The sequence below is a fragment of the Colossoma macropomum genome, unplaced genomic scaffold (genome assembly GCF_904425465.1).
Source record: "Colossoma macropomum unplaced genomic scaffold, Colossoma_macropomum, whole genome shotgun sequence".
In the NCBI taxonomy this organism is placed as follows: domain Eukaryota; kingdom Metazoa; phylum Chordata; class Actinopteri; order Characiformes; family Serrasalmidae; genus Colossoma; species Colossoma macropomum.
The window spans coordinates 37,387,759-37,412,317 of record NW_023494787.1 but is presented as its reverse complement, the minus strand read 5'-3'; the positions used below and the strand labels follow the sequence as shown (position 1 = coordinate 37,412,317).

The 24,559-nt window shown below is 37.0% G+C and overlaps 1 protein-coding gene across 2 annotated transcripts; it reads right to left on the bottom strand.

The window, feature by feature from the left end:
• Positions 1–1,943: 1,943 nt before the first annotated feature.
• LOC118805987 lies at positions 1,944–23,474 on the bottom strand. 2 transcript variants are annotated; one of them, XM_036567217.1, is made up of 18 exons: positions 23,358–23,474; positions 23,174–23,236; positions 22,812–22,959; positions 22,607–22,711; positions 19,440–19,532; positions 19,080–19,136; positions 18,887–18,970; positions 17,304–17,396; positions 16,986–17,081; positions 14,475–14,567; positions 12,766–12,852; positions 9,353–9,451; positions 7,083–7,232; positions 5,451–5,549; positions 5,278–5,370; positions 3,660–3,746; positions 3,280–3,369; positions 1,944–2,144 (listed from the first exon to the last, which is right to left on the bottom strand). In XM_036567217.1, the coding sequence occupies exons 2-18, from the start codon at positions 23,220–23,222 to the stop codon at positions 2,063–2,065; spliced, it is 1,605 nt and encodes a 534-aa protein (XP_036423110.1). In that variant the 5' UTR covers positions 23,223–23,236; positions 23,358–23,474; the 3' UTR covers positions 1,944–2,062. The 2 variants fall into 2 exon arrangements, with proteins under 2 accessions (XP_036423110.1, XP_036423109.1); XM_036567216.1 differs by having other exon boundaries at positions 23,345–23,398.
• Between the last annotated feature and the right edge of the window lie 1,085 nt (positions 23,475–24,559).

Here is a 24,559-nt window from a genome sequence, read left to right as displayed (position 1 = left end):
TATAAAAGCTTAGAGAAAGTGTAGCAGAGTTGATCCCGGAGCCCAGACAGAGTTTTGGAGGAGGTTGGCTGAGCAAAGTGGCCAGAGTGATGCCAGCATCCTTTCTAAACCTGCCAACACAGCCTGCTGTCTCCAGCCAAGGAAACATGTCTTGCCGACGGCGAAGCTCCAGATCTAGGTCTAACGGCCCAGTCTTGCGCTCACAGAAGCTCTACAAGAAGTCACCTTCTGAGACCAAGTGACCAGACGACATCCCTCGTGAGCAAAACAACACCAACCAGGCCCTGGTAGCCTCTGCTGGCCTTTCTCTGAAGCTAGAGTAAATTAATATCAGCATATTTAAGTTTAAACTAAGTTTAACGATCTGTCTCAGTTCTTACCAGAGGCCCATCTACCATTAAGCCCTAAATAACTTTGTGTATTCTGGGCTTCATTTCCTGTATTAGATCCTATATATGCCAACCTGCTGATTACACTGATCACTACATGCTCTATTTATCTTGTTATTTTATACCAGTTAATACACAAGCTAGTTATTTGTAAACAATATGGTTTGTGGGCTATTTACCAACCCTGAATGATCCCTGACTTTGGGTAACCTTTTGCCCTTTCTTAGCTAGAAATAAGATCAAACCAAGCTGTATTTGTGGTACAGGAATTAAATTACTATTATTGCTCTTTAATATACTAGCTAGGCAGCTAGCATTATATTATGTTATTTAGTGACCTCGCATTTGCTCGACCTACTCATTCAAGCTCTGTCCCTTCTTCATCTCTTCATCCCTCATCTTTTTCTTTCCCTCTCTCTCTCACTCTTCATCCCACCTCCTACACCCCTCCCTTTTCCCTCTACCTCAGACATCCATCCTGTCTGAGCTCCATCTCAACCCAGCTCTATCTTAGATCTGCTCCTACAACCCAGCTCTGCAACTCTTTTCTAACTCGGATCCACTCCTTCTTGGTTCAGCTTCACTGTGTATCAGCTCTGCAACTCTTTTCTGACTCCACTCGGCTCCATATCAGATCAGCTCCAGTACAATCAGTTCTGCAATTAAATTCTGACTCCAGTGATTCTGATTGGCTCCAGCGCAACCCTGCTCAGGGTTTCATTTCTGACTAAACTTTGCTCCATCCCGGATCAGCTCCATCTCAGATTTAGCTCCAATGCACCTCAACTCTGCAACTCCTTTCTGATTCAGCTTGGCAGCTGTGCCAGATCAGCTCCATCTCGGATCAGATCCAACACAATCAGCTCATCGCTGTCTTGACTCGGCTCCACCTTTGATCAGCTCCATCCTCATGCTGTTGCCTTCACTCTCTTATCCCATTCAGCTCTCAGTCCCTGGGAGCCATGTCCTTTTGCCATTGCTGGCCTTTTGGGGGCTTAAATTGCAAGCAAGTGATTCTCATTCAGTGTCCTAACTGAACAACCGTGCTGTTGTCAACAGGATTTTCATGCCAAACTAGCTCCTGCAGTGACCAGAGCATTATTTACTGTCAGATATATCTGCATTATACACACTTGAAAAATATGGTTCTTCAAGGGTCTGTATAGAACCATGGTCACTCAAAGAAACATGTATATGATTCATACTGTTCTTGGCATTGTGGAATAGTTATTCAGATTGATGGAGAATGAGCCATTTTTGGTGCTATATGGAACCCTTTTCGAAAACACTATATAGAACCATATACAACACATTCTCCATCAATCCGAAGAATCATTTCATGATGCAGAGAACACTTTAAGCATATAAATGGTTCTTTGAGTGTCCATGGTTCCATATAGCACAATTGTCTTCACGAAAGAACCCTTGAAAGACCATCTTTTTTTTTTAGAGTGTAGCCTCCAGGGGATTCAGGTTATGTTATAAAATTGTTAACTACAGGTTAAATTACTTAAAACTTCTTCGGTGAAACAAAATGAGTCTAGCATAGTTCAGTTAGTTTTTCAACATACTGTCTTTTATTCAGTTAAGTATTAAGAATACCAATATGTCAGTGAGATTACAACGTGCCAGATTGTTATTTAATGAAAAAGGCCTCATTGTTTCTGAAGTGATCAGGTGAGTAAGAAGTCCCAAGCTTGAGCGAATGGAGAATATATGAAGTTAAGTCCGACCACCATCATTTTGACCAGAGCCCTGAAACAAACACATCAAAGTCATTAATGGTCCGTTTATTTCATGCTACGTCTTGAATCCCAACGCTTATCACTTCCTAAGTCTTATCATTAAGTCATATTCAACTACATGGAAACTGGAGTTATTGTTATAGGAGCAAAGGAATTGAAACAGGCCTACTGACAGGTCTGGGGCATTTAAGGGCTTAAGCATTGAAAAAGTATACTAAACCCTATTCATTCTGCTTAGGCACTACAAACGGTCTGATAAACTCAACTCAGGTAAACCATGTAATTAGTTGGTGCTTGCTATTTAAAAGGATAGGGACTTGTGAGTTGGAAAGGAATTTACAGGCCCAACTATTTGTGACAAAGTTAAGACCATATATTGCTATGGACATAACCAGCACATCTCTGGGTTTCTGAGCTTAGGACACTTGAAAAGCTGGACTAGCTGAAGTTATAGATGTTTTTAAAACAGTTACTAGCTCCTATAAGTGGCATGACTTAATTGGAACTAATTTGCAACTCATTCAGAAAAGTAGTTGCCTAGTTGACTAGTCATTATCATATTAAAACAAACAAACAAACAAAAAACGTAAGTGCTCCAGACATCTGTGAAAAGTTAGTAGCTTGCTAGTAGCTGCAGTTGTGAGATGTGGTCTTATACTGGTTTTATCAGCCTAACAGGAAACAAAGAGTTGTTCATCAAGTTAAAAGCTAGCAGCAAGCATCTCTACACACCAATAAGACCTAGTCACTAAACCAGAAAACATTTACACTGTCCCACTTTACAAAGTTTGATTTTGTTAGAGACATGTCACAGTTAACGGTCTGGGTGGTCTTTTTGCATGTCAGTCAAATGGCCCTTTACTTGAGATGGTGGATCTCGAAACCCACCCAGTCTGGTTTATGAGATTTTAGCAGTCTTCACATTGGTTTAATCTTATGGAGCATTTTTATACTAATAAAAGTACTTTGTGTTTAGCAAAAAACGTATTACTGTCCTCTTGTTGTGACTTTTCACTGCAGTTTTTAATGCATCTCAATGCATTTCAGGCACTTTCCTTGACTAGTTAACTGTTGCCCACAGCCCTGGCTAGTGGATTTCTTAGTTTCTTAGTTCTCACATAAGAAGAAAAAAAAGCATATCTTACTTAAATGTATCCTCAACTCTCTGTGGATCCATCATTTTTGTAAACTCCAGATATTTATCATAAAACCCCATTGCATTTTCCTGAAAGATTCTGCAAAACACAAAAAATAATTACATAAATATTCGCATACTTTTTTTACACAAACAATTTTTTGTTTTTCTAATCTTAACATCTAGAATCTCCAAAAACAGCCCACATGATTTTTAGATGAAAAATTACAGAACACAAGTAAATAATAAGTGAAAGGATTTAAACAACTATTTTAGGTGCAATGAAATGGAATGTAACAATTGTAACAATGTAATTTTTAATACAAAGATTTTTTTCAGTGGCAAATTTTTTTTAGAACAGTTTATTTCATCAGATTGGTGATCACTGACCTCTGAGCTTCATCCAGTTGATCCTGAGTAAGTTCTCCACTGGTCAGTAGTTTTTTAATGCATTTCTCTTTTATATTACTCCACTTTCTAGATAAACAAAATTCCAACAAGTTAATCTTTGCTTTGTAAGACGTGTTACAAATAAATTTGTGCAAATACGTCATCAATGTTGAAACAAAACCTTGTATCTCCCAAATAAGTTTTGAGGAGAAAGTTAATGAAAGTTAATGTAAAGAGACGTATTGACATTTTTGCAGCATTTCTACTGGTCCATTCATCCTAGAATTTTCATACAATGTAAAGGGCAGCTTCAAAAGTTTGTTCCATCAGCAATGATACATGACAGTTTCAATAAAAGTAATACATTTCAAATCAGTGTGGCTTTTACTGAGAGATGCAGAACAAGCTAAATTTAAATGTTGTGAACTGAAAATCTGACACAGTTTGTGCAAAACAGACACCAGCAAACATTCCTATCTCTTCTAACTTAACTTTAAATCCCAGGCTTATTACATTCTACAGCTCACTATTCAGTAACTACAGGGACTTCATTGCAAACTGGCTGAGATATTCTCAGATTATAGAAGTGTGTATAAAACTTTGGGCCTGCCGGTGAGCCCTGGTCATTTAAGGGGTTAAGAAGCACAGCTACATTTCTGAACCAGTATTAGCATCACAGAAAAAACTTACAAGACAATGCATTGCCATTATCCTTTATCTCTGCCATCATTAATATTGACAGTGAGAACAAAAATCAACAAATTTAACACAGGTCCTTAGTAGATTGTGCCAAAATTAATCCAGTTTCACTGCACAGGTGTAAAATGTTTGAAATACAATGCTAGTAGTCTATAGGAAGCTGAAGCATTTAAGGAATTTTAAATGCTGAACAGAACTGTAAGTGATTCTATAATAAATTAAAAAGCTTTACAGCACTGAAGAGATTACAATAAAATGAATATCCAGAATGCTGCATATTCAAAAAGCAGTGAGCAAATCTCAATCAAACTGCTATTCAAGAAGTTTATTATTACCAAGAAGTTTATTATCACAAATCCTTGATGTTTCCAAAACACTTAAAATTGTCAATAAACCATCAGTTTACATTTTAGGATCTAGTTTATAACATTTAAATCTACACTGTATAAGCTATTTAATTATGTCTAATGTCAATTATTAATTAAAGTTAAAATTATTAATGTTAGTGTATGTGATTGTATGTACATCACAAAGATGAGCAACAGTCCACCTTTCACAAATGTAACTCCTACTTTAGGTGCAAGATCATACAGTCACATTAGAACATTTAACAGTGAGTTCAAAAGACCAAATAAGAAGCTAAACAGAAAAACACAACTAAGACTAGGAATGGACACAATAAATATAACCATGCTGACAGATCCTGTGCATTTAGGTTTTAATAAGGAGTTTTGACAATATTAACAGTACTCTGATGAAACTATCAAAAATGGTTGCTGAAATTGTTCAGTTGTGCTCCTTAGCCCAAATAGGCTCTAGTTTTCTAGTGTGCCAATGATTTCTTTGTAAATCTGTAAGTGTCCCATCATGCAGTTATAAAACTTCATATTGTAGTGTTTAGTTTTAGTAAATCTCTTACGTTGACATCTGTTGTACTGTGTCATCATCAATATCTGCATTGACTTTGTCGACGAGCTCCTCAAATTTGGCAATTAACATTCTTGCAACAGCCCTGAGGAGAAGAAAAAGTGGAGTGAATAAACAATATTTATTTTTATAATAACTACAAAACTTTTAGCATGTAGAGCTTACCGCACTTGTGGAAGTAGGATATGTGATTTGCGTCTCTCTTCATTTACAAGTGTGTTGAGTTCTTCTCTGAAAGACTTCCATTTCTCAAAGTACATCTCTCTGTGAAGTCAACAGGAAACAGAAACATAACATCAGTATATACACTCATCAACTTCATTAAGTTCACCTCCTTGTTTCTACACTCACAGTGTAGAAACAAGTGTCCACAGTGTCCATTTTATTAGCTCCACTAACCATATAGGTGCACTTTGTAGTTCTATAATTATAGACTGTAGTCCATCTGTTTCTCTGCATACTTTGTTAGCCCCATTTTAAACTGTTCGTCAATGGTCAGGAATGGTAACCGAGAATAGTCCACCAACCAAAAATATCCAGCCAACAGCATCCTGTGGGCAGCATCCTGCGACCACTGATGAAGGACCAGGGGTGACCAACTCAAACTGTGCAGCAACAGATGAGCTACTGTCTTTGACTTTACATAAACAAGGTGGACCAACAATGTAAATCTGTCTAATAGAGTGGACAGTGAGTGGACACGGTGTTTAAAAACTCCAGAAACAAGTGTCTGATCCACTTGTACCTGTGCAACACACTAACACCCCACAACCATGTCAGTGTCAGTGCAGTGCTGAGAATAATAATAATAAGATCAATTTATAATGGCACCTAGGACGCTCTACTAATGGGGAGGGGGACCTAACACTGTGAAGAAGAAGAGTAGTGAGCAGTGAAGAGGAAGGTTTTAAGTTGAACCTCCTGGGACAGAAACAAAGACTCAGGTAAGACCAAGGGTGGTTTGCATATACGTAAGTAACACTTGGTGCATCAACACCAACATCATAGGCAGCCATTGCTCTCCTGATCTGGAGTATCTGATGATCAAATGCAGACCGTTTTACGTACTTCGTGAGTTTACTGCTGTTATTATTGCCACCATTAACATCCCACCGGACACTAATGCTAACACAGCATATAGCTTCCTGCAAACCACTATTAACTCGGAACAATTTCAACCATACAGACTTAAAAGTAGTCCGAAGTTCACCAACAAAATAAATGTGCAACTAGGGGGGGAAATACTCTGGACAAGGCCTATGCAAACATCAAAAATGGCCATAGGACAACAACAGTACCTCACATGGGACAGTCAGACCACTTATCAACATGACATTAAAAAAGAAAGCTTCATCCACTATCAAAACTGTCAAAATATGGCCAGAAGGAGCCTCTGCACAACTCAGGGACTGCTTTGAAAGGACAAACTGGGGCGTTTTTGAGGGTGAGGTGAGGAACCAAGCAAGAGCTAAGCCTGAAATGCTTATGGTTGAAAGCCTGGAAATAATAACAAATTTTTCACAGAAAAAGATCTGTAATCGTAGAACTACAGCGTGCACCTGTAGGGTATACTGACCTGATAAAATGGACAATGAGCGTAGACACAAGGTGCTTCTGCTTAATGAAGTGGCTGATCAGTGTAAAGTATACATGATAAAATATCAATAGAGTGCAACTATATAGTAAAAGTTACAAGAGAAAAAATATACTTTACATAACAGACAACTTTATATTAGTCGTAACAGTAGCCTTGAACACAGTCCTCTATGATTCTGTATTAGTACAATGAGTGCTTACCTAAAATGCTGAATTTCTTCATTGCCTGCCAGGGCAGTTCCTATGTCCACAGCTCTGAAGTACAGCCTTTTCATCTCAGAAAACAGCCCTCTTTCAGACAGCTGTTCATAAATGGTGTATGCATGAATAGCAGCACACATGCCCACAGTCCTATGACAGGATAAGAGGTAAAACGTTAATGGTTGTGTACTTCAGTCTTTAATAAATAATATACTTTAAAGGATGTATTTCTCTCTGCTATTGCTTTTACAGGCAAAACAGGCAAAAACACATTAAATGTGTTTTAAATATGTCATATTGACAGACAAATAAAAACACAAATTAATGCACAAATTATATCTACTTATTGTAATGTTAGTGCTTTTCAGAGCACATAAACAATTACTGCAATTATTCTGCACAATACTTCATCACACAGTAATGTATAAGTTTTAGCTCTGACATTTCTAATGATATGAAAAAGTATCTACTTTGTTTAGTTTGCTGTTGCACTGAAACTAATAATTATAATACGAATAAATCCTACTGTACAGTTCAGCATGTGTGTATTCACACTGTACTGTGTTTGGATAGGTGAGTATAACACATGCCATTTCTCCATCAATTATATAACTAAAGGACCCAAACTGTGTATAAAAATGATATCAGTAAAAACCTGAAAGGAGGAGAGATTAAAATTTCCATCTCAAAGCTGATTTGTTGGACCAGGTTACTGTCGCCATCACCATTTCATAAAGTCCAATAACGTGTTAATCTGATGATGCCTACACTATTGTGACATATTAGCGTGTTGCTAGCTAGACAGTAAAATATTAGTACGAGTAAGATCAGTGACTGTAAGAAGAGCTATTATTAGTGCCATCATGTTTCTGACTCCTGACAACCGTATGGATAGTGTTTCTCCAGAATATGTCCTCTCTTTGGGTCTTCAGGTTTCTCAGTGGCTGGTTCATGATTCCTTTGATTGTATCCATCCATCTTTTGCCGGTCATCCTCTTCCTCTTTTTCCTTCAACTCTTCCAAGTATCATGTTTTTTTCCAATGAATCGGAATTCTCATAATATGTCCAACATAAGATTTAGTTTGGTTATCTAGGCTTCGAGTGAGAGGTGAGGCTAGATTTGTTCAGGGATGTTTTCATTTGTTTTCTTTGCCCTTCAAGTTTCTCTCAGCATTCTTCATCAACACCAAAGTTTACAGCCAAAGGCATTATTATTTTTCCTGTCTTGCTTGTTTATTAAGAACCAACTCCTTTTGTTGTAGGAGAGCAAGAACAGAAAGGCATGGAGGAGTCCAAGAGCTTTGGACTTTTATCAGGTTGCTGCATAATTTTTAAAAACAAAATTCAGTGCTTTTTATTACCTTTTAATTATTTACATTTTATCACATTTAGTACAGCAAAAATAATTCCATTTCCACTGCACAGCAATGGCCACTCAAATATGGCATGTATTAATTCAAACCTATCGGCTATGGGGCCGGTAAAGCAGATCGCCTCCGTGACAGTTTCATGTTCAGCCGGTCACTTAAAGGTTAAAACTTAAAGGTGAAAATCACTGCAGGAGTGGATTTAGTACATGAATCTGGGAGCATGTCGCTCACATTTTACTTGCCCATGTTTAGAAGAAAGATGGTAATTTTAAATACAATAGAAACACCGCAGCTGCAGTTATTATAAATTTTAGGCTTCCTGTTTAAAACACTTCAACACTACAGACACTTAAACACCTTTGTTACCTGAAAACACACATCACTGCCTCAGGTTGTGAAATAACATCTGCTTACCGCTCCTCTACCACAGTGAAGTATACAGCGCAAAAACTGAATTAAGCTTGTTTTAGCAGAAACCTGATCCACTAATATATCCCAAGATTGGACATCCCTAAACTGACTACCTTTAAAAGTAAAAATAAGACATTTTCAGACATTTTATGACCTGAAATATTTATTTTAAAACTAATTATTATTACTATTATTGTTGTTATTGTTAAAACTATTTTTAAAAAAACAGACATTTCAGATTTTTTTCAGGGGAGCTTATGTGTCTGTATACTTAAGAATCAAATTTAACATACACACACACAAAAAATCATAACTCATATTAGCAAATATCAGCATATTAGCATTTTCCTTTTCACAAGGCACTGAGGCCCATTGAAGAGACTCATGGTTGTAATAAGTACTTAAAACTTACACAACTTAAAAATCCTTTATATATAAGTGCTTCCTATGTGTATATATATTATATAAACATAATACCAGATTTTTACCTTACAGTCCTTCCAAATCTCTGTGGACCAGTAACATATAACGTAATCAGTGGACTAAGGCCGATCCAATAAAACTCAATGGCAAAGTCAAAGTGAAGTCTAGAATACAAATAAACAAACATGATATTACATTTACAGAATCATGTAGCAGATGTCAGCAAAACCATAAACTTTCAGGCATTCATAACTGATAAATCATCTGTTCAGTTTGCGGTCGGGCAGTAAAACAGAAATTGAGAAAATACACATATATTTCAAAAGTGTCTAAATTAATAGCACATCTTAATAAAATGCAATGTTACAATCAGCTCATGGTGATCAGATGAAAATCTGTTAGCTATTAGTTGGCAATGTCTATGATAATGCATAAAATATGCATAGATATATTGGGTGACACTTTATTCTGAATGGTCCTTTTAGATGAAACAGACACTCAACAGACTCTCGGTAACATGTCAAACACATATGAGGGTTAGGATTAGGTTTTGGGTTGAGGTTTAGCAGTATGTTTCACTACTGCTACTTCACTGATATGTTGTTCTTGTGTTACTGATAATCTGTTAAGAGCATAGTAACACGATCTGGTTGAGCCAAAGCCCCTCTTGATCACAAGAACTCCCCACAACTCCAAAACTTAACTGCTTTGGCTCCACAAAGTGAGCTAGAAGCCATAAACAGGGATTAGAATGTCAGTTTTATAGCTCTAAGGAACAACCGTCCTGGTAACAGGCCCTGACAATGGGGGTTATCAACCTTTTGCCCCTATATTTACACAAAGGGACAGTAAAAAGCTCTTGCTGGAGACCACAGAACAACTTGACTGAAAACTCTCTAAGCAACGGAAAACCAATTTTGGGTAATGACCCTGTTTGAATGTATTCATAACCAGCAATACCCAGAGATTATATGCAATGTTCCTTGTGTCTTTTAACGTGTGTTGATTTTCAAGTAACATGGGTTAGAACGGTCTCTTTTGAAACATACATGAATGTCCTAGCAGTTCTTTCCTTGGTTTTGAAAGTTTAAAGGAATTACCTAAACATATTTTATTTTAGAATTATTTTCTTTTTCCCTTAAGATCTAACTAAAACAAAGGAGGGAGTGATTCTTGGGGAGGCACTCACAGATTATGCACCACCAATCAAAGTTGGTAACAATGAATAGCTTTTTAACCGTTAGGTGAGAAGAACCTAGGAGCACTCTGGATTCTACCTCCACAGGGGAGGGCATACAGCCAGACAACACCTGCATTCTTCAGCAGTTCTGCGTTCGAAGGAGAAGCTAGCAAATTCTTAAGTTTGCGCTGACCTTGGTCAGAAAGTATAGAACAGAAAATATTAGAACGCTTAAATATCAGATCTGAAACCTTTGTTCGTCTTGTGTACACTGTTAGTTTAAACCACCCTTAGAGAAGGAAAGTGAGGAGATCTTTTACCTAGCCAAGTGAAGGATTTCTTCAAGTTTTGTCTTGGCCAAAAAGAAGTAGTTAGTAAAGGTAGTGCCACCAGCCCCGAAACCCTGACTGCAACCCGAGCCAGCTAAGCAAGGAGTCAGAGCAGTTCTGTCGATATGAAGACCGTGGGACTGCACCCAGAGCCAAGCCTCAATCTGCGAGCAGACTGACCTTGTGGGCTGCCCAAGCTCCATCCTCGAGATGCCTCCTACCTCGTCGCTGACTAAGGCTGCATTTGCCCGTACTGCCACTACAGCGGATTCGCCAGAGAGGCAAGACTCAGCGCATGAGCCCGTAGCTTGGTCCCGAGACAACCCCTCCTGGAGGGTTTGAAGCCAGCTCCCTTGTCTCCATTGTGAGGCTGTGTTCCCTTTCATTTAGGCAGTCAAGGTTCTAATGCCAATGATTAATAAGAAAATCTTTCATAGATACCTACCCATATAGCCTTACACGTCCATACTTAGGTTAAGTGTCTAGAGGCTCTTTTACACCTACGTTTTGAGCTGCCTTCCCAGGAAGTGCCCTAAATCACACTGTCTTGTACTATATTAGCAGTAAATCATGTTACTTGAGCTGTTTGTTTCTTTTTACTTTTATTTTGTTTTTTTGTTATCATTGAAAGTAATTTGAATGTAGTTGGATATTTAGCCAATAAATTCCCTTTTTATTGAAGCATCCTTAGTGTGAGCATTTTGTCTCTCTTGCCCTGGTCTGTAGACTTTAAATAAATACTTCTTGTCTGAGGTTTAAGCAATACTAACAACACTAAATCGATGATCCGTCCACAAGAGTTTATTAATCATCTACAAAGGACCACTCCTATATATATATATATATATATATATATATATATATGTATATATATATATATATATATATATAAATATATGTGTGTATATGTGTGTGTATTAATGAATTCATTAATAAGTTTTGTGGAGTATAAAGGGTATACTACATGGTTATTGTTATTGTTTCGCCTGATGATTTAATTAATTTCAAAATAATCCTGGCTTGCTACTGATATAATCAATAGAAATAGCTCATATCATATACCAATAAATAGCTTTCACCAGTCATCAGATTTGATTTCTATAAAACATCCACCACTACAGGGAGTCTTCGACTGTCCCCATTAGTCAGGAGTGGGCTAACAGTGGGGTAAACTTCAAAGCGATGAAAATGAGCTCAAAATAAAAATCAACCAGAAAGCGTACAGATACACTACTGTTCAAAAGTTTTGAATCACTGTTCAGAATTATTAATCGTATTAAACCTGTTTGGTTGTAGATACATGTATATATGTTCCTATCAGGCTAATCCTGTGTAACTTAACAGATTTCAAACAACCATTAAAACAAGAAAAAAAATGTAACCAAAGCTAAATTCAAAATGATGAACTAAGCTGTAGATGATTCTGCAATGACTGAGAAATCTGCATAACATCCTTAATGAAATTAATATCCAAAATGTCTTATATTTCAGATGTGATGATCAAGTTCTGAGGAAGAAAAATAATGTATTAAAAGTTTATTGTTCTCTAAATTCATCTAAAACATCTTAAATGCCTAAATGTTTCTAAATCAGCTAATATATCTAAAATCTAACATTTACAATACAGTTAACTTAACAAGTGACTCCAAACTTTTGAACACTAGTGTATTCTTTGCTCTACCTATAAATTACATTATTTCTTGTGATGATAAATTTTGTATGAAACTTTTTGTTTTTTGTTTTTCAGTTTGAAATTACAAATGCATTAACACCTGATTAAACTCATCAGGTAAACAGTAATAGCTCGTATGCTGAGTCAGTTATGTAAGTGCAGGGTAAACACAAAGTTCAGCCTTTGGACTCTCTATCGATCAGGACTGGGAATCAGTGGATTCATTCATCTGTAGCTGGAGGGGAAAACTCGGGAGAAAAGTCTGGAAGCCCATCAAAATACTGAGGAATTACATACCTTAAAACATCATTCACTGTTTCTGATTCCGTTATAGGTTTTAGTGCTTCTTTTAGTTCTTCCTCAAAATTTTGCTCCTTCAGTTTTCTGTGAAAGTAAAATACAGCGTATTCAAGTACAACAAACATGTTCTGCACTGTTCTGGAATATTATGCATTAAAGCAGAGGTGGGGAACACAATTGGGAGATTTCCTTGCTCTAGCACATCGCCTAAATCTGGCAATTAACTGATAAGTTGAATCAGGTGTGCATAAGCAGGAAAATCACAATACTGTGCAGGAGTCCCCTCCATTAAAGGAAAGGTTCAGTAAAGAATGAAATTAGCACATTTTCCCACTTACCCTTGATGTAGTCAATCAGCTAAAACAAAGGCATTGCTGTTGAGATTTTCCTTCTTTCATTTTAAACTGGAAAGAGGCTAAAATTGCTGACAAACACTAGAGGTCACTCAAATCCTTTCTGTAAATACACCCCCAAAACGTCTTTCACCCTGCTCAAACTGTGACCAGGTCTTCATTAAGGTTGCACAAAAGGTTGTGTAAGGCAGCAGGCATTACTGCCTAAACTGGCAAACTGCATTTAACTACACAGTGAAAAACTGTTGTTTCTTTATAGTTCACAGTAAGTCATATAGTGGGCTAAGCATATTGACATGCGTGCACCACCGTAATGAAGACGTGGACACAGTTTGGGCGACTGGGAGAAGTTTGGGTGATGTAATTTACAGAAAAGATTTGGTTGACTATTGACTTCTAGTGTTTGTTAGCAGAATTTGCCTCAAAGCTCTAGTTTAAAACTAAAGAAGCAAAAATCGGACACTAAACACGTCTCAGCTGATCGACTATATCTGGTGAAAAACTGTGTAAATTTGATTTTCTGCCATACCAGTCATTACATGTTTTTATTAACTGCTTACTGTCCTTTTAAGATGCTGCTGTCAAACAAACAGCAAAATGTGCACACTGCAGATTTTCAAATGCCTAAAGAAGTCATGGACACGGCTATAAATAACTGCCCTGCAGAAACAGAAATACTACAAAATACAACAGTATACTGTTATACCTACTGTTCTAGAAAAATGTAGTAAAATATAGCAAGTTAAAATATATTACTTAAAAAAGGGTTCTTGACTCATAACAATAGTGGAACCCTTTTTAGTGCTATATATAGAACCATTTTTAAAAGGGTTTTTTAAAGAACCACATACAGCTGGTTTTCTATAAGAGAAGAACCACTTCAACAGGCAAAGAAGAGTCAGTTATGCATTCGAATGGTTCTTTGAGTGTTCCTGGTTCTTGAAAATAACAATTACCTTTACTACAGAACCCTAGAAGAACCATTTTGTATAAAACATGTCTAAAGTAAAGACTACCTTGTCATAAGTATTCATAACTATCCTAACTAAACTCCCCAGAGGCTCTTAATCATCAAATACACTATAAAATCTGTTGTTACTTATGGAAAAAGGGTACTAACCATTTAAGCTAATCTATAACCTGACAAGTTTTTGTTGTCCTGCAAACTTTTTGGTAAGTATTTTTGATGATGTGTGATGATTTTTTTTTTGTTGTTGTTTTATTTTGGGCCAATACTACTAGAATATTGAGGTTTGCTTCAGGTCAGTAAATCAATGCAATATATAAGATCACAATTTGTTTTTTTCATTGCTCACACTTGTAATGCAATTGTGATTTGAATGCACAACTCACCTCTCAATGTCTTTATACTTTTCCTGCAATTCGGGAGTATCTGTAGCATTCAGAAAACTCTCCCAGTAAAAAACAAACACTCTGGAAATAACACTGTGGAATGCAGTGGAGGAAATGGCAATGTTACATTGACTTGTTAATGTTGTTCTTCAGTACACACACATCACAGTGCTGCTCAACGCACAGAGAGAGTGCTAACTGCTCAGTTTTAATTTACATGAACAGACAATGGCTAATCTGTCTTTAAAGCACATCTACAAGCAGAGAGGAATCAGAGCTGGGGCTGTTACACCTCTGAATTCTAATCTGAATGTGTTCTTACAGGCCTGGATCCTGCTTACACAGGCACTTTGTAGAAAGGCAAAACTTTATATTCACCAAACTGTAATTTTATTATAGCAAACTGTTCTAATTAGATCCAAGATGCTTGAAAATATGAATTAACCAAGGGTGGGATGTAATATACTAAGTATTTCTGTCCAGGACATGGGTGTTCAAAAGTCAGACTCCATTGCATAGAGTATGTTATTTTCTACCCATCCAAGCCAAAAACAAATTTTATAAATGTTTTTGTCATCAGTTTTTTGCAAATTTAGTAGTTATAGTGCTGTTTTACCAAGAAGGCTGAATTGGGCTTTGTGGAAATGTCAAAGCCAACATCTAATGTTACTTCAATTCATTGAATAACCACAGGTAAAACATTAATTGACCATGATCATTTTTCATGCCTGCTTTCGTCATTTTTGTACATCTCAGCTGTTTGATTTTAACTCAGTTATGTTATTTTCATTAGGCAGACATGCCTGTGGTGAGCAGAGGTATGCTTTGTACTAAATGGTACTGCGGTTTGGTTGGGTTTATGTGAATCCAGCTTTCTGGTTGATTGCTATTGTTTTGTATCACCATAGGGCAGAAGTGTTGGAATAGGTAGGGTGATGACTGAACTGCTGTCAAGAATAGTCAATTGCCTGACACTCTGGGACCTTAGCGCGTTTGGAAATTGTATTTACAAAATTGGCCCACCCACTTATTCATGCTAGTTCATTAAACAAGCTACACATAAACAGGTTTCCAGGATGAACAGATGTCATTTTTTGTTCATACAAAAACTGTGTTTACAAAATAAGTTGTATTTTAATTAACTAGCTAATAAACCAGTTGTGTGTAACCAGTAGTTAGTGTAACCAGTAGTTAGCTAGTTAATGCTGAGACAGGTTGAGCTGCTGAATGATCAATATTCATTTGGAGTAGCTGTTAATATTTCTGATGAACAGAAACTGATACAGCTTAGAATATTCCAGTAACTAATGCTCATTCTGACAGATCACTTACAGTGTAAACTGCACATCCTCAGGGAGAAGTTCGGTCTGTCAGAACACCAGCATGGAAGGAAAGCTACCTTTACTACTAGGCCTCATTGGTTTCCTGTATTTGCCAGCTTCTTATTCAGATTTTCTATTCCACCTAAAATAGTACAGCAGTAACATTCTGGCACCTGTTAGAAGCTTCAGCTTTGTCCATTTACTGACCTTCCCGCTGCTTCAGAATCACCACCAGCATGTTTTCATTACTGGTGGTCAGAGGTAAGAAAATGCTTTTGGACTTCTTTTTTTTACATTTTAGTTATAATTATTGTTTATAACACTGTGAACTTTCAGAAATGCTGCCTACTCATGCTAATTGTTCTTGTGGACTTAGAACATAAAATGTAGTCATGCAGTCTTGTGTCCTATTTATGTTGTTTGCAGCTTGAAAATGATGTAGTAACATTTCAATATATTGGAATATTTGACAAACAAACGGGTGAAATTCTAATTTGATTTCTAAACCCAACTGAAAGCCCAAGTGTCTACTCTGATTTGCACCTGTTTACTATCTGCCTACCATCAGTCACTTCTACTGTTGGCTAGATGTTATTGGCTAAAGACTATTAATTAACAGTATATGATAGTGTGTTTCTGTAATTTTTTCCACATATAGAGATGCTCTGATTTTGTTTATTTTTTCTTTTCTCATTATTTTTGGCAGGAAGTCAGGGTGAAATAATTTTATAATTTTAATAATGTTAGTTTGTTTCTTTATTTCTTGATTTTTTTAGCTGGTAGTACACACTGGAAACACTTTCCTGACTGTACTTAACTGAAGATGGCTAATTTAAATTGGTGTAAACAAAGAAAGTCTTTGGGCTTCAGTCACCAACATTTTTTTCACACAAGTTTTTTCTGGAATCTGTTCTTGAGGTTCTAAGAAAATCCTGTCAGATCCACAAAGTGTTCTGAAATCTTAAAATTATTTACACCTTTGTGCCCTTGAGTGTGCATAGATTCTGTTCTTACCTAAGAACCTATGGCAAATCAGAAAATACTAGTGAATGTCAGAATCTCTCTGAAAACTGCATAAGCATAAGCTTAAGGATGGTTGGTGAATGAGACCCAAAATTGATTTCTTCTATTCATTCGCAGAGAAAGGATACATGTTACAATGACAGATACTTCTGATAAAGGTGCTTACCTTGCTAGCACAAGAAATTCATCTTTTTCTTTCTCGCGCTCAATTCTCTCAATTTCATTATACTTGTCATTGACTGCCTGCAAGATGGTTCTCATCCTTGAAGACACAGAGAAAGCAATGCTTACAAAGAAAATAGATGTCATAAAATAAAACTGTCAGATATTAAAAATGCATTTACATTTTCTAACATCAGAACAGATCTGAGCCTGGCAGTTAAAGCCTATTACTTAAACCTTTCTATTTTATTGCCTTGTTTTATTTAAGTTTGTTATTAAATTATATTAATATTATTCTATATTATTCATGCTAGATTCTTACCTTTCAGAAATTTCATCAAAATCTATTTTTTTAATTTGTGAAATGACTTCCACACCAAACTTCAGAACATTCACAATATATGTTTCCACGGTGCTGTTAAATGCAAAGAAAAGGAGAGAATGACAGCTTTGAATTCATTTCTGTTTATGACAGTAAATGAGGAACACAAAAAAACTAAATAGATAAAATAGATTTATTTGTAACTTGCTAAACATGAAACACCAGGCTTTTGTGGCCAAATTTTATGACTGTTGTGGACTAAAATGCCTGATTATGCAGTGGCATTTCTCACAATTTACTGCTATTTTTTGTGTGTGTGTGTGGCTGTAATGTGAAATTTGTGAAGATTATGAATCTGATATTTATTTAATTTAATTTAAATATAGTCTAATTAGCTTCTGTCGAAACAAATAGAAAGTTAAGTGCACTTCTTAGCCCTGTATTTGGCTGAAATGCTTGTTGGTAAATAGTAATGCTTGTTATTAAATCTGTTCATAGCTTTACACTGGCAAGACTTCTGCCTTCATGTGGCCAAGAACTGCCCAATTTGACAGGAAGGGAATGTTTCTCAATGCAAGGAAAGAGTGCTAACTGCTCAGTTTTAGTTTGTGAGGTGAAATAAATTTGGTAAACGGCGGCAAACAGGCAAGAAAAGCTACGAAGTGCTTCAAATACTAATGAATGACTTTGTAAGATGTTATGCTTTGAACTTCACAAACATTTTTTCATCCAGTATCTATATTGCTACGTACAGTTTACAATTACTGACTGTAGCTCATCTGTTGCTGTACAATTTACTACCTCCCATCTATCCTGAGCAACAATAGAAAGGAAACACTAAAGGACCACTGATGACTTGATATTTGGGGGTGGACTATTCACAGCACAGTAATACTAATGACAGAGGCATGACACTATATGCTGTGCTGGTGTATTTTGGGCACAGCAGTGTTGCTGAAGTTCTTTTAAACCTCAATGTCACTGCTGGGTTGAGAATAGTCTGTCAACCAAACCCCTAGACAAACATGGTCCTGTGGTCAGAAAATGACCACTGAAGAAGAGCTAAAACATGACTGACAAAAATTGTACATGAAAGCTCAAAGATTAGCTATAATCTCTAACTTTATATTTTATTGTGCTCGTCTCCTCGTGGCAGTTAAATATTACTTGTAAATATCCTCCAGTGCCTGGTTTGGTACTTCTTTATTAATTGAGGTGTGCTGGTGATGGAGTTTAATAGACACATGCAATGGCTGGAAGCATTGAGTCGTTCTTCAGAGGTATCTACTTCTGTTTATGTAGTTTATTAAAAGCAAATATTTTCATTGTATTTATGGTTTTTTTTGTATTTATTATAATGTTATATATGGATTTACATGCAAAACAATTTGCTTAGTTAATGATACTAAACAATTTGTTTAGCTACCTAAGACTTTTGTAATGTACTATATTGTATATCTAGGTATATCTGTAGGTATACATATTCCTCCCATTGGTGCATACCACAAATAACAGTACAGTACTAGCATGCTTATAGTGTTCAAGGAGAGTAAAAACAGTAAAGACAGAACATGCGTTCATACCTAGTGGACAGCAGGTAACAGAGAAACTCCAGTGGTTCACTTTCAATCGATGGAGCATCAGGAAGGTAGTTTGAAACCAAATTGCTATAAAATACAAAACAAATCAATGTGATGTTGCTGGAAAAACACCCACAACCTACTATAAAAACATTTGGCCTTTTACTGTGAACTATAATAAGAAAATCATGCGTACCCCCAGATCTCGTTGGCTTTGGCTCTTTCAATGGTCCCTTTGAACGTGTTTACAACTCTGCACAAGTTCAGTAGCAGAATGGTTAGCATGAGGTTAGTATCCATTTTGTGAAATACACTATATTTCTGTAAATCTAAATCCTTACTAGGGAATAAGGCACTGGGGAATCATTTTCTGACATTATAGTGTAATTCAGGACCAGGTTTAATGCATGCACATGAAACTACCTAATGTTGCACCTCAATATTTAATCTGATATGTGAAACCACCATACAAGTTAATTATTACGTAAGACTAAAACAGTGAGGTCTGCATTCATAATAGCAGATATATAATAAGAAGATTGAATTCAGAGCTTACGGTAGATACATCTGAACATTCTGCTCCATTATTACTGTATGGAATATTTTTTTGACATCATCCTTGTAGTGCAGGACCAGTCTTCGAACAGTGCTGTGAAATACAGAATGAAAAACTAATCACATAAACATTTCTGTTTGATCTGAACAGTTCAATTTTAAACTAATTTCCTTTTGCACAATCAATCATTCAGTTCTGTGAGCTTGTAGATCAGGGCCCAGTTTCCCAAAAGCATCTTAGTGTTAAGATGGTTGGTATAGTGTCGTGGGAACCAGCTTTGCCTTCTGTGCTGTAGACTGGGGTTCAATCTCCCATCTAGGCAAGCACTACACTATACCAATAAGAGTCCTTGAGCAAGACTCCTAACGTTACCTTCACATACCTTTGTAAAATGATCAAATTGTAAGTCGCTCTGGATAAAAGTGTCTGCCAAAAGCCATATTAAAATGATCATTTTAAGCTGACAGTATGTGACTGAAGTGCCCTTGAGCAAGGCACTTAACTGCCACCTGCTCTCTGGGCCCCATGGATAGGGCTGCCCATCACTCCAGTCAAGTGTGCTCACCGCCCCCTAGTGTGTGTGCATGTGGTGTTTCACTGCATGGATGGGTTAGATAATACGGTCCCAAAAATCACTGTAAGGATGTTTCCCAACCAGAAACTGTGGATCGATAAAATCATTCGTGACGCTCTGAAAATCATTCGTGACGCTCACCACTGCCTATAATACAGGGCTCAGCAGCGGCAACATGGATGTGTTTTGAGGCTGCAGCCGGCAGTGTAAGCTGCAGAATCATGGATGCTGCTAGAGGACAGTGCCCGATAATCATCATGGTGGGAGACGTGACGAAAGCTTTCAGGAGAGTGAATACCGGGAAGGCAGCGGGACCAGACGGAATCAGCAGTAGAGTCCTCAAAGCCTGTGCTTTTCAGCTTGCTATGGTATTTGTTGAAATATTATCATCTCCCTGACACTTGGAGTTGTTCCAACATGCTTTAAACAGTCATCGTCTGACAAAAAAAGATTCTGCTTTAGCTAAGGCCACATGGTGACTTCCCCTGTATTCTAGATTGGCATCATTAGAGCTTTTGCTATTCGGTTTCTTTTTAATTTTGTGACTTTAAGCCTGGCTATTCACTCTGGCCAAGTAGTCCCTCTTAAACTTCTGACTAAGGCTGGATTGCAACTCTTCATGATGCATCTGACCAATTCAACGTCTATCATATCAGGCTTTCATTTTAAGTACAATGCCTTATAGTCATGAGCAAAGTCTCTTATGCTTTGATCAGGGGCCTGGACACTAACACGCAGCTGTTTCTCCACTTCTGACAAGTAATCAGTGGGCAAAAAGGCAGACAAAAAGGAGTGCTTAAATTCAGTCCAAATATTTGTCTTCTTGGCCATCCACCAGCTCTTTGCAGATTGTTTTAGGACTGTTAAAAACATGGCTATGAATTTGGCATCGGATAAGAGCCTTAAAAATAAAAGGTTTTCACAATGCTTAATAAAGCTTAACACAGCACGTGTATCACAGGTTTCCCCAAAGGTTGACAAATCTAAGCAAACAGGAGGCTTAGCAACAAAAGTAGGGTGATATGGTCAACTTGGCCCTCCACTTCATGCTACAGCATCTCGAAAGTCCTAGAAGCTGTGCTAGAGTTCTGTTTGTGGACTTCAGCTCGGCATTCAACAGCACAGTGCCAGAGCTGCTGCAGGTCAAACTATCTCAGCTGTCTGTGCCAGATCCCATCTGCCGGTGGATTATGGACTTCCTGACAAACAGCAGGTGAGGCTAGGAAAACACGTCACACCCTCAGACTCTCAATACTTGGGCACTACAGGGCTGTGTGCTCTTCCCACTTCTCTTCAATCTCTATACCAATGACTGTGTCTCTATGGAACCAGCTATGAAGATCCTGAAGTTTGCATACAACACTACCATGATGGGCCTCACAGCCTACGGTGATGGGTCTGTCTACAAAAAGGAAGTTGAGCAGCTGGTCTCCTGGTGTAGCAGCAACCACCTGCTGCTGAACATGCAAAAGACTGTAGAGATGGTGGTGGACTTCAGGTGCAACCCACCCTCCCAACCGCCTAACATCAACGGCTCTGTTGTTTCTACTGTGGGGTCACTCAAGCTCCTGGGCACCACCATATCCAGGGAACATGGTCTCCATTGCCAAGAGAGCTCAGCAGAGAATGTTCTTCCTGAGACAGAAATTCAACCTGATGCAGAGCCTGATGATCCAGTTCTATACGCTGATCATCCCCAATCATTTATAACCATCTGGTTTGGTTCCTCCACCTTACAAGAACAAGCTAAACTCCAGCACATAATCAGGACAGCAGAGAGGATCATTGGATGTAGTCTGCCAATGCTTCAGGACATCCACAACAGCAGAGTGATGAAGCGTGCTGGCAAAATAACAGCTGACCCCTCTCATCCTGGACATCACTTCTTCTAGCCACTTTCCTCTGACAATTAAGGGCCATCAAAACCAGCACAACCAGACATGCTATCAGCTTTTTCCCCAGAGCTGTAGCACTCCTTAACCACATGAAACCTTACACTTTCAATTGAAACTAAACCAGAAAACCTGCCTTACTGTATTACAGTAACCCCACTGTGATGTAATGCTTATTTAAACAACTGTACAGATATTAAATTTTTACAAATGTTCAAATTATTTTGTAATGTTCTGTATATAATAGTTTTTATAGTATATTTCTACTCAGATCTGTTATGTGCATATTCACATCTCTTTAACACTTTGTTATTCATTATTCTATATTCTTATTCTATTTATTGTTTTGTATTGTTTTTTTTTTCTTTAGTTAAATACTCATTAACAGTCTGTGTGCATGTCTGGTCTGTTCAGTATGTTACATGTCATACATGTGTGCACTCACTAAGACAAATTCATTGCATGTGTAACTTACATGATGAAATAAAGTGATTCTGGTTCTTAGACTATTACGTTTATAAGATTATATGTACCAGCCTTAGCTGCCATTCTACTCCCTATAAAATCATCTCAAAGCTTGTTCCAGTTAAAAAAATACACATAATCAACATAAACAAGTAACATAACTTCCAAATAGGCATATCAGTGGTGTTATGAAACTATAACTTTAATTAACCTAATTATAAACAGGTTGGACTCACCGTGCTGCTACAATTAAATCATCCTGCACTCCTTTACCTCTTTCCTCTACACTGATTCTGTTGGCTGTCTCTCTGAAGGAATTCCAGTTGTCCTGGATTGCAATTCTGTAGAAGAAATAAATGAAAGGTGTCATTTTACAGGTGTTGATTTTACTCATAGTCCGCATAAAGCAGTCAGACATTGGTTCAGTCTTGCTGATTCTACCTGTTTGTTCTCAGCATGTCTTCCTTCACTAGTTTCTCAGTGGCCTCTTTGACTTTGCGCAAACAGTTCAGAAATATTTGGACGCCAAATTCCAACATTCGATCAATGTTCTCATACTCTTTCTCTGATATCTTAAAACTCTCTGGTCCTTGAGAAAGAGAAATTCAAATATAAACATTTCTCTCAGTTGCAACACAACCTACTATTCTAAAACTAAAGCATCCCTTTGTAACATTCGTGTATGTATCAAAACACTTAAACAAAAGATTATTTCTTTATGTTTATACCAGCTGGAACATAGAAGAAACACTCTTAGGTCAAAACTGCTAACAGCAAATTTAGATTCATTTAAATTAGCTTACCAGAAGTCAACAGTCCTGTTAGGGTCAGTATGACCAAAAGCTTGTCCATACTGAAATATCTTGCTGGAACAAAGATTCAAGAGCAGAAAAAAACATGTATAACAAACTGGTTTTTAACACAGTGCAGTTTCAGATTAATTAAGATTCAGCTGTCCTATCTCAATCACATACTAGTCAGCATAACCGAGGTCTGCTCTTATAGTCAGGTATGGACATGTAAACAGGTCACTGATAAGAATTTACAGAAGATTTTCTGAAACCGTCAGCAGTTTTCATGACTAGAGGACTTCAAACAGAGGACAAAAGTAAAGGCTGCAGAACTGCAGAAGAGCAAATACAGTTCTGTCAATAACACAACAAACCATGACAGTTTAATAGAACCGAATAATGATCATTTTTGATGACATTTGGGTTCAAAAGTACAGTTTAAATAAATTGCAGGCTGCTTTTAGGTTTTTGTTTGTTTTGCTGTTTTATGACAAGGTCTCACATCTTACACCAGAACAAATTAGGTGATATTATTTCTCTCTAGCTAAATTTCCAACCAAAGTATTTTATATAAAAAACCATTTTAATGCTTATAAAAGTTTGGCACGTAAAACTAGGCTATGGAACTTGTTGGTAATATTTTATATATTTTATATACAGCCAAGTAAGTTGTGACATACATGGCATTAGAAATTGAAACATGTCAACCACCATTTTTTTATTGATAAACCAAAACTTAGACAAGTTTTTGTAAAAAAATAATTAATGCCATTATGCACAACATTTATAGCACAAAAAGTCAGTCTGATAGAAAGAAGCTGCTGGCAGCAAGTATCCCAAACATTTTTTAAATGCATTCTCATTTTATTGTTTGCAATTTGTGCAAAACCTGATTGAAACATAGTGTTTGTTCCATTTAGTGACAAAATTTGTCTCAGAGTCTCACTGAGAGAGTCTATTTACTCAGATGAAGCCTTGATCTGTTCCAAAAAATCACTGCCCTGTACAAATATTTACCCCTGGTAAACATGAGCAAAACAGGCTGTAAAAAATTCTTTACAGCTTATACTTTTGACCTTTATTTCACCATATTAACAAAAATCTAACCTTCATATGAAGTACAATGATTGAAACCTAAAACTGATCATGAAGTATATTTTTTTTCTCAATATGTGTCACACAATTGTTGACATTCCTAGAAATTCTTATGAGTAAAATCTAATCGTAATATATTTCCTTTCAGATTTTATGTTTTAAAGTTCACCTGAGCAATTAAGAACACTCACATGGTCAGGCATGACTTCCTGTTTCACTGGGGTATAAATATCAGGTGAACAAAGGCCAAACTACAAACAAAGCACTGACTGATAACCATCATGAAATGCATTTTTATGACCC

Coding starts and splice junctions, on each gene's coding strand:
- LOC118805987 (XM_036567216.1), bottom strand. Junction 22,960..23,173: donor AACAGGACTGTTGACTTCTG/GTAAGCTAATTT, acceptor CTCTTTCTCAAG/GACCAGAGAGTTTTAAGATA. Junction 9,452..12,765: donor ACAGTGAATGATGTTTTAAG/GTATGTAATTCC, acceptor TTTGTATTCTAG/ACTTCACTTTGACTTTGCCA.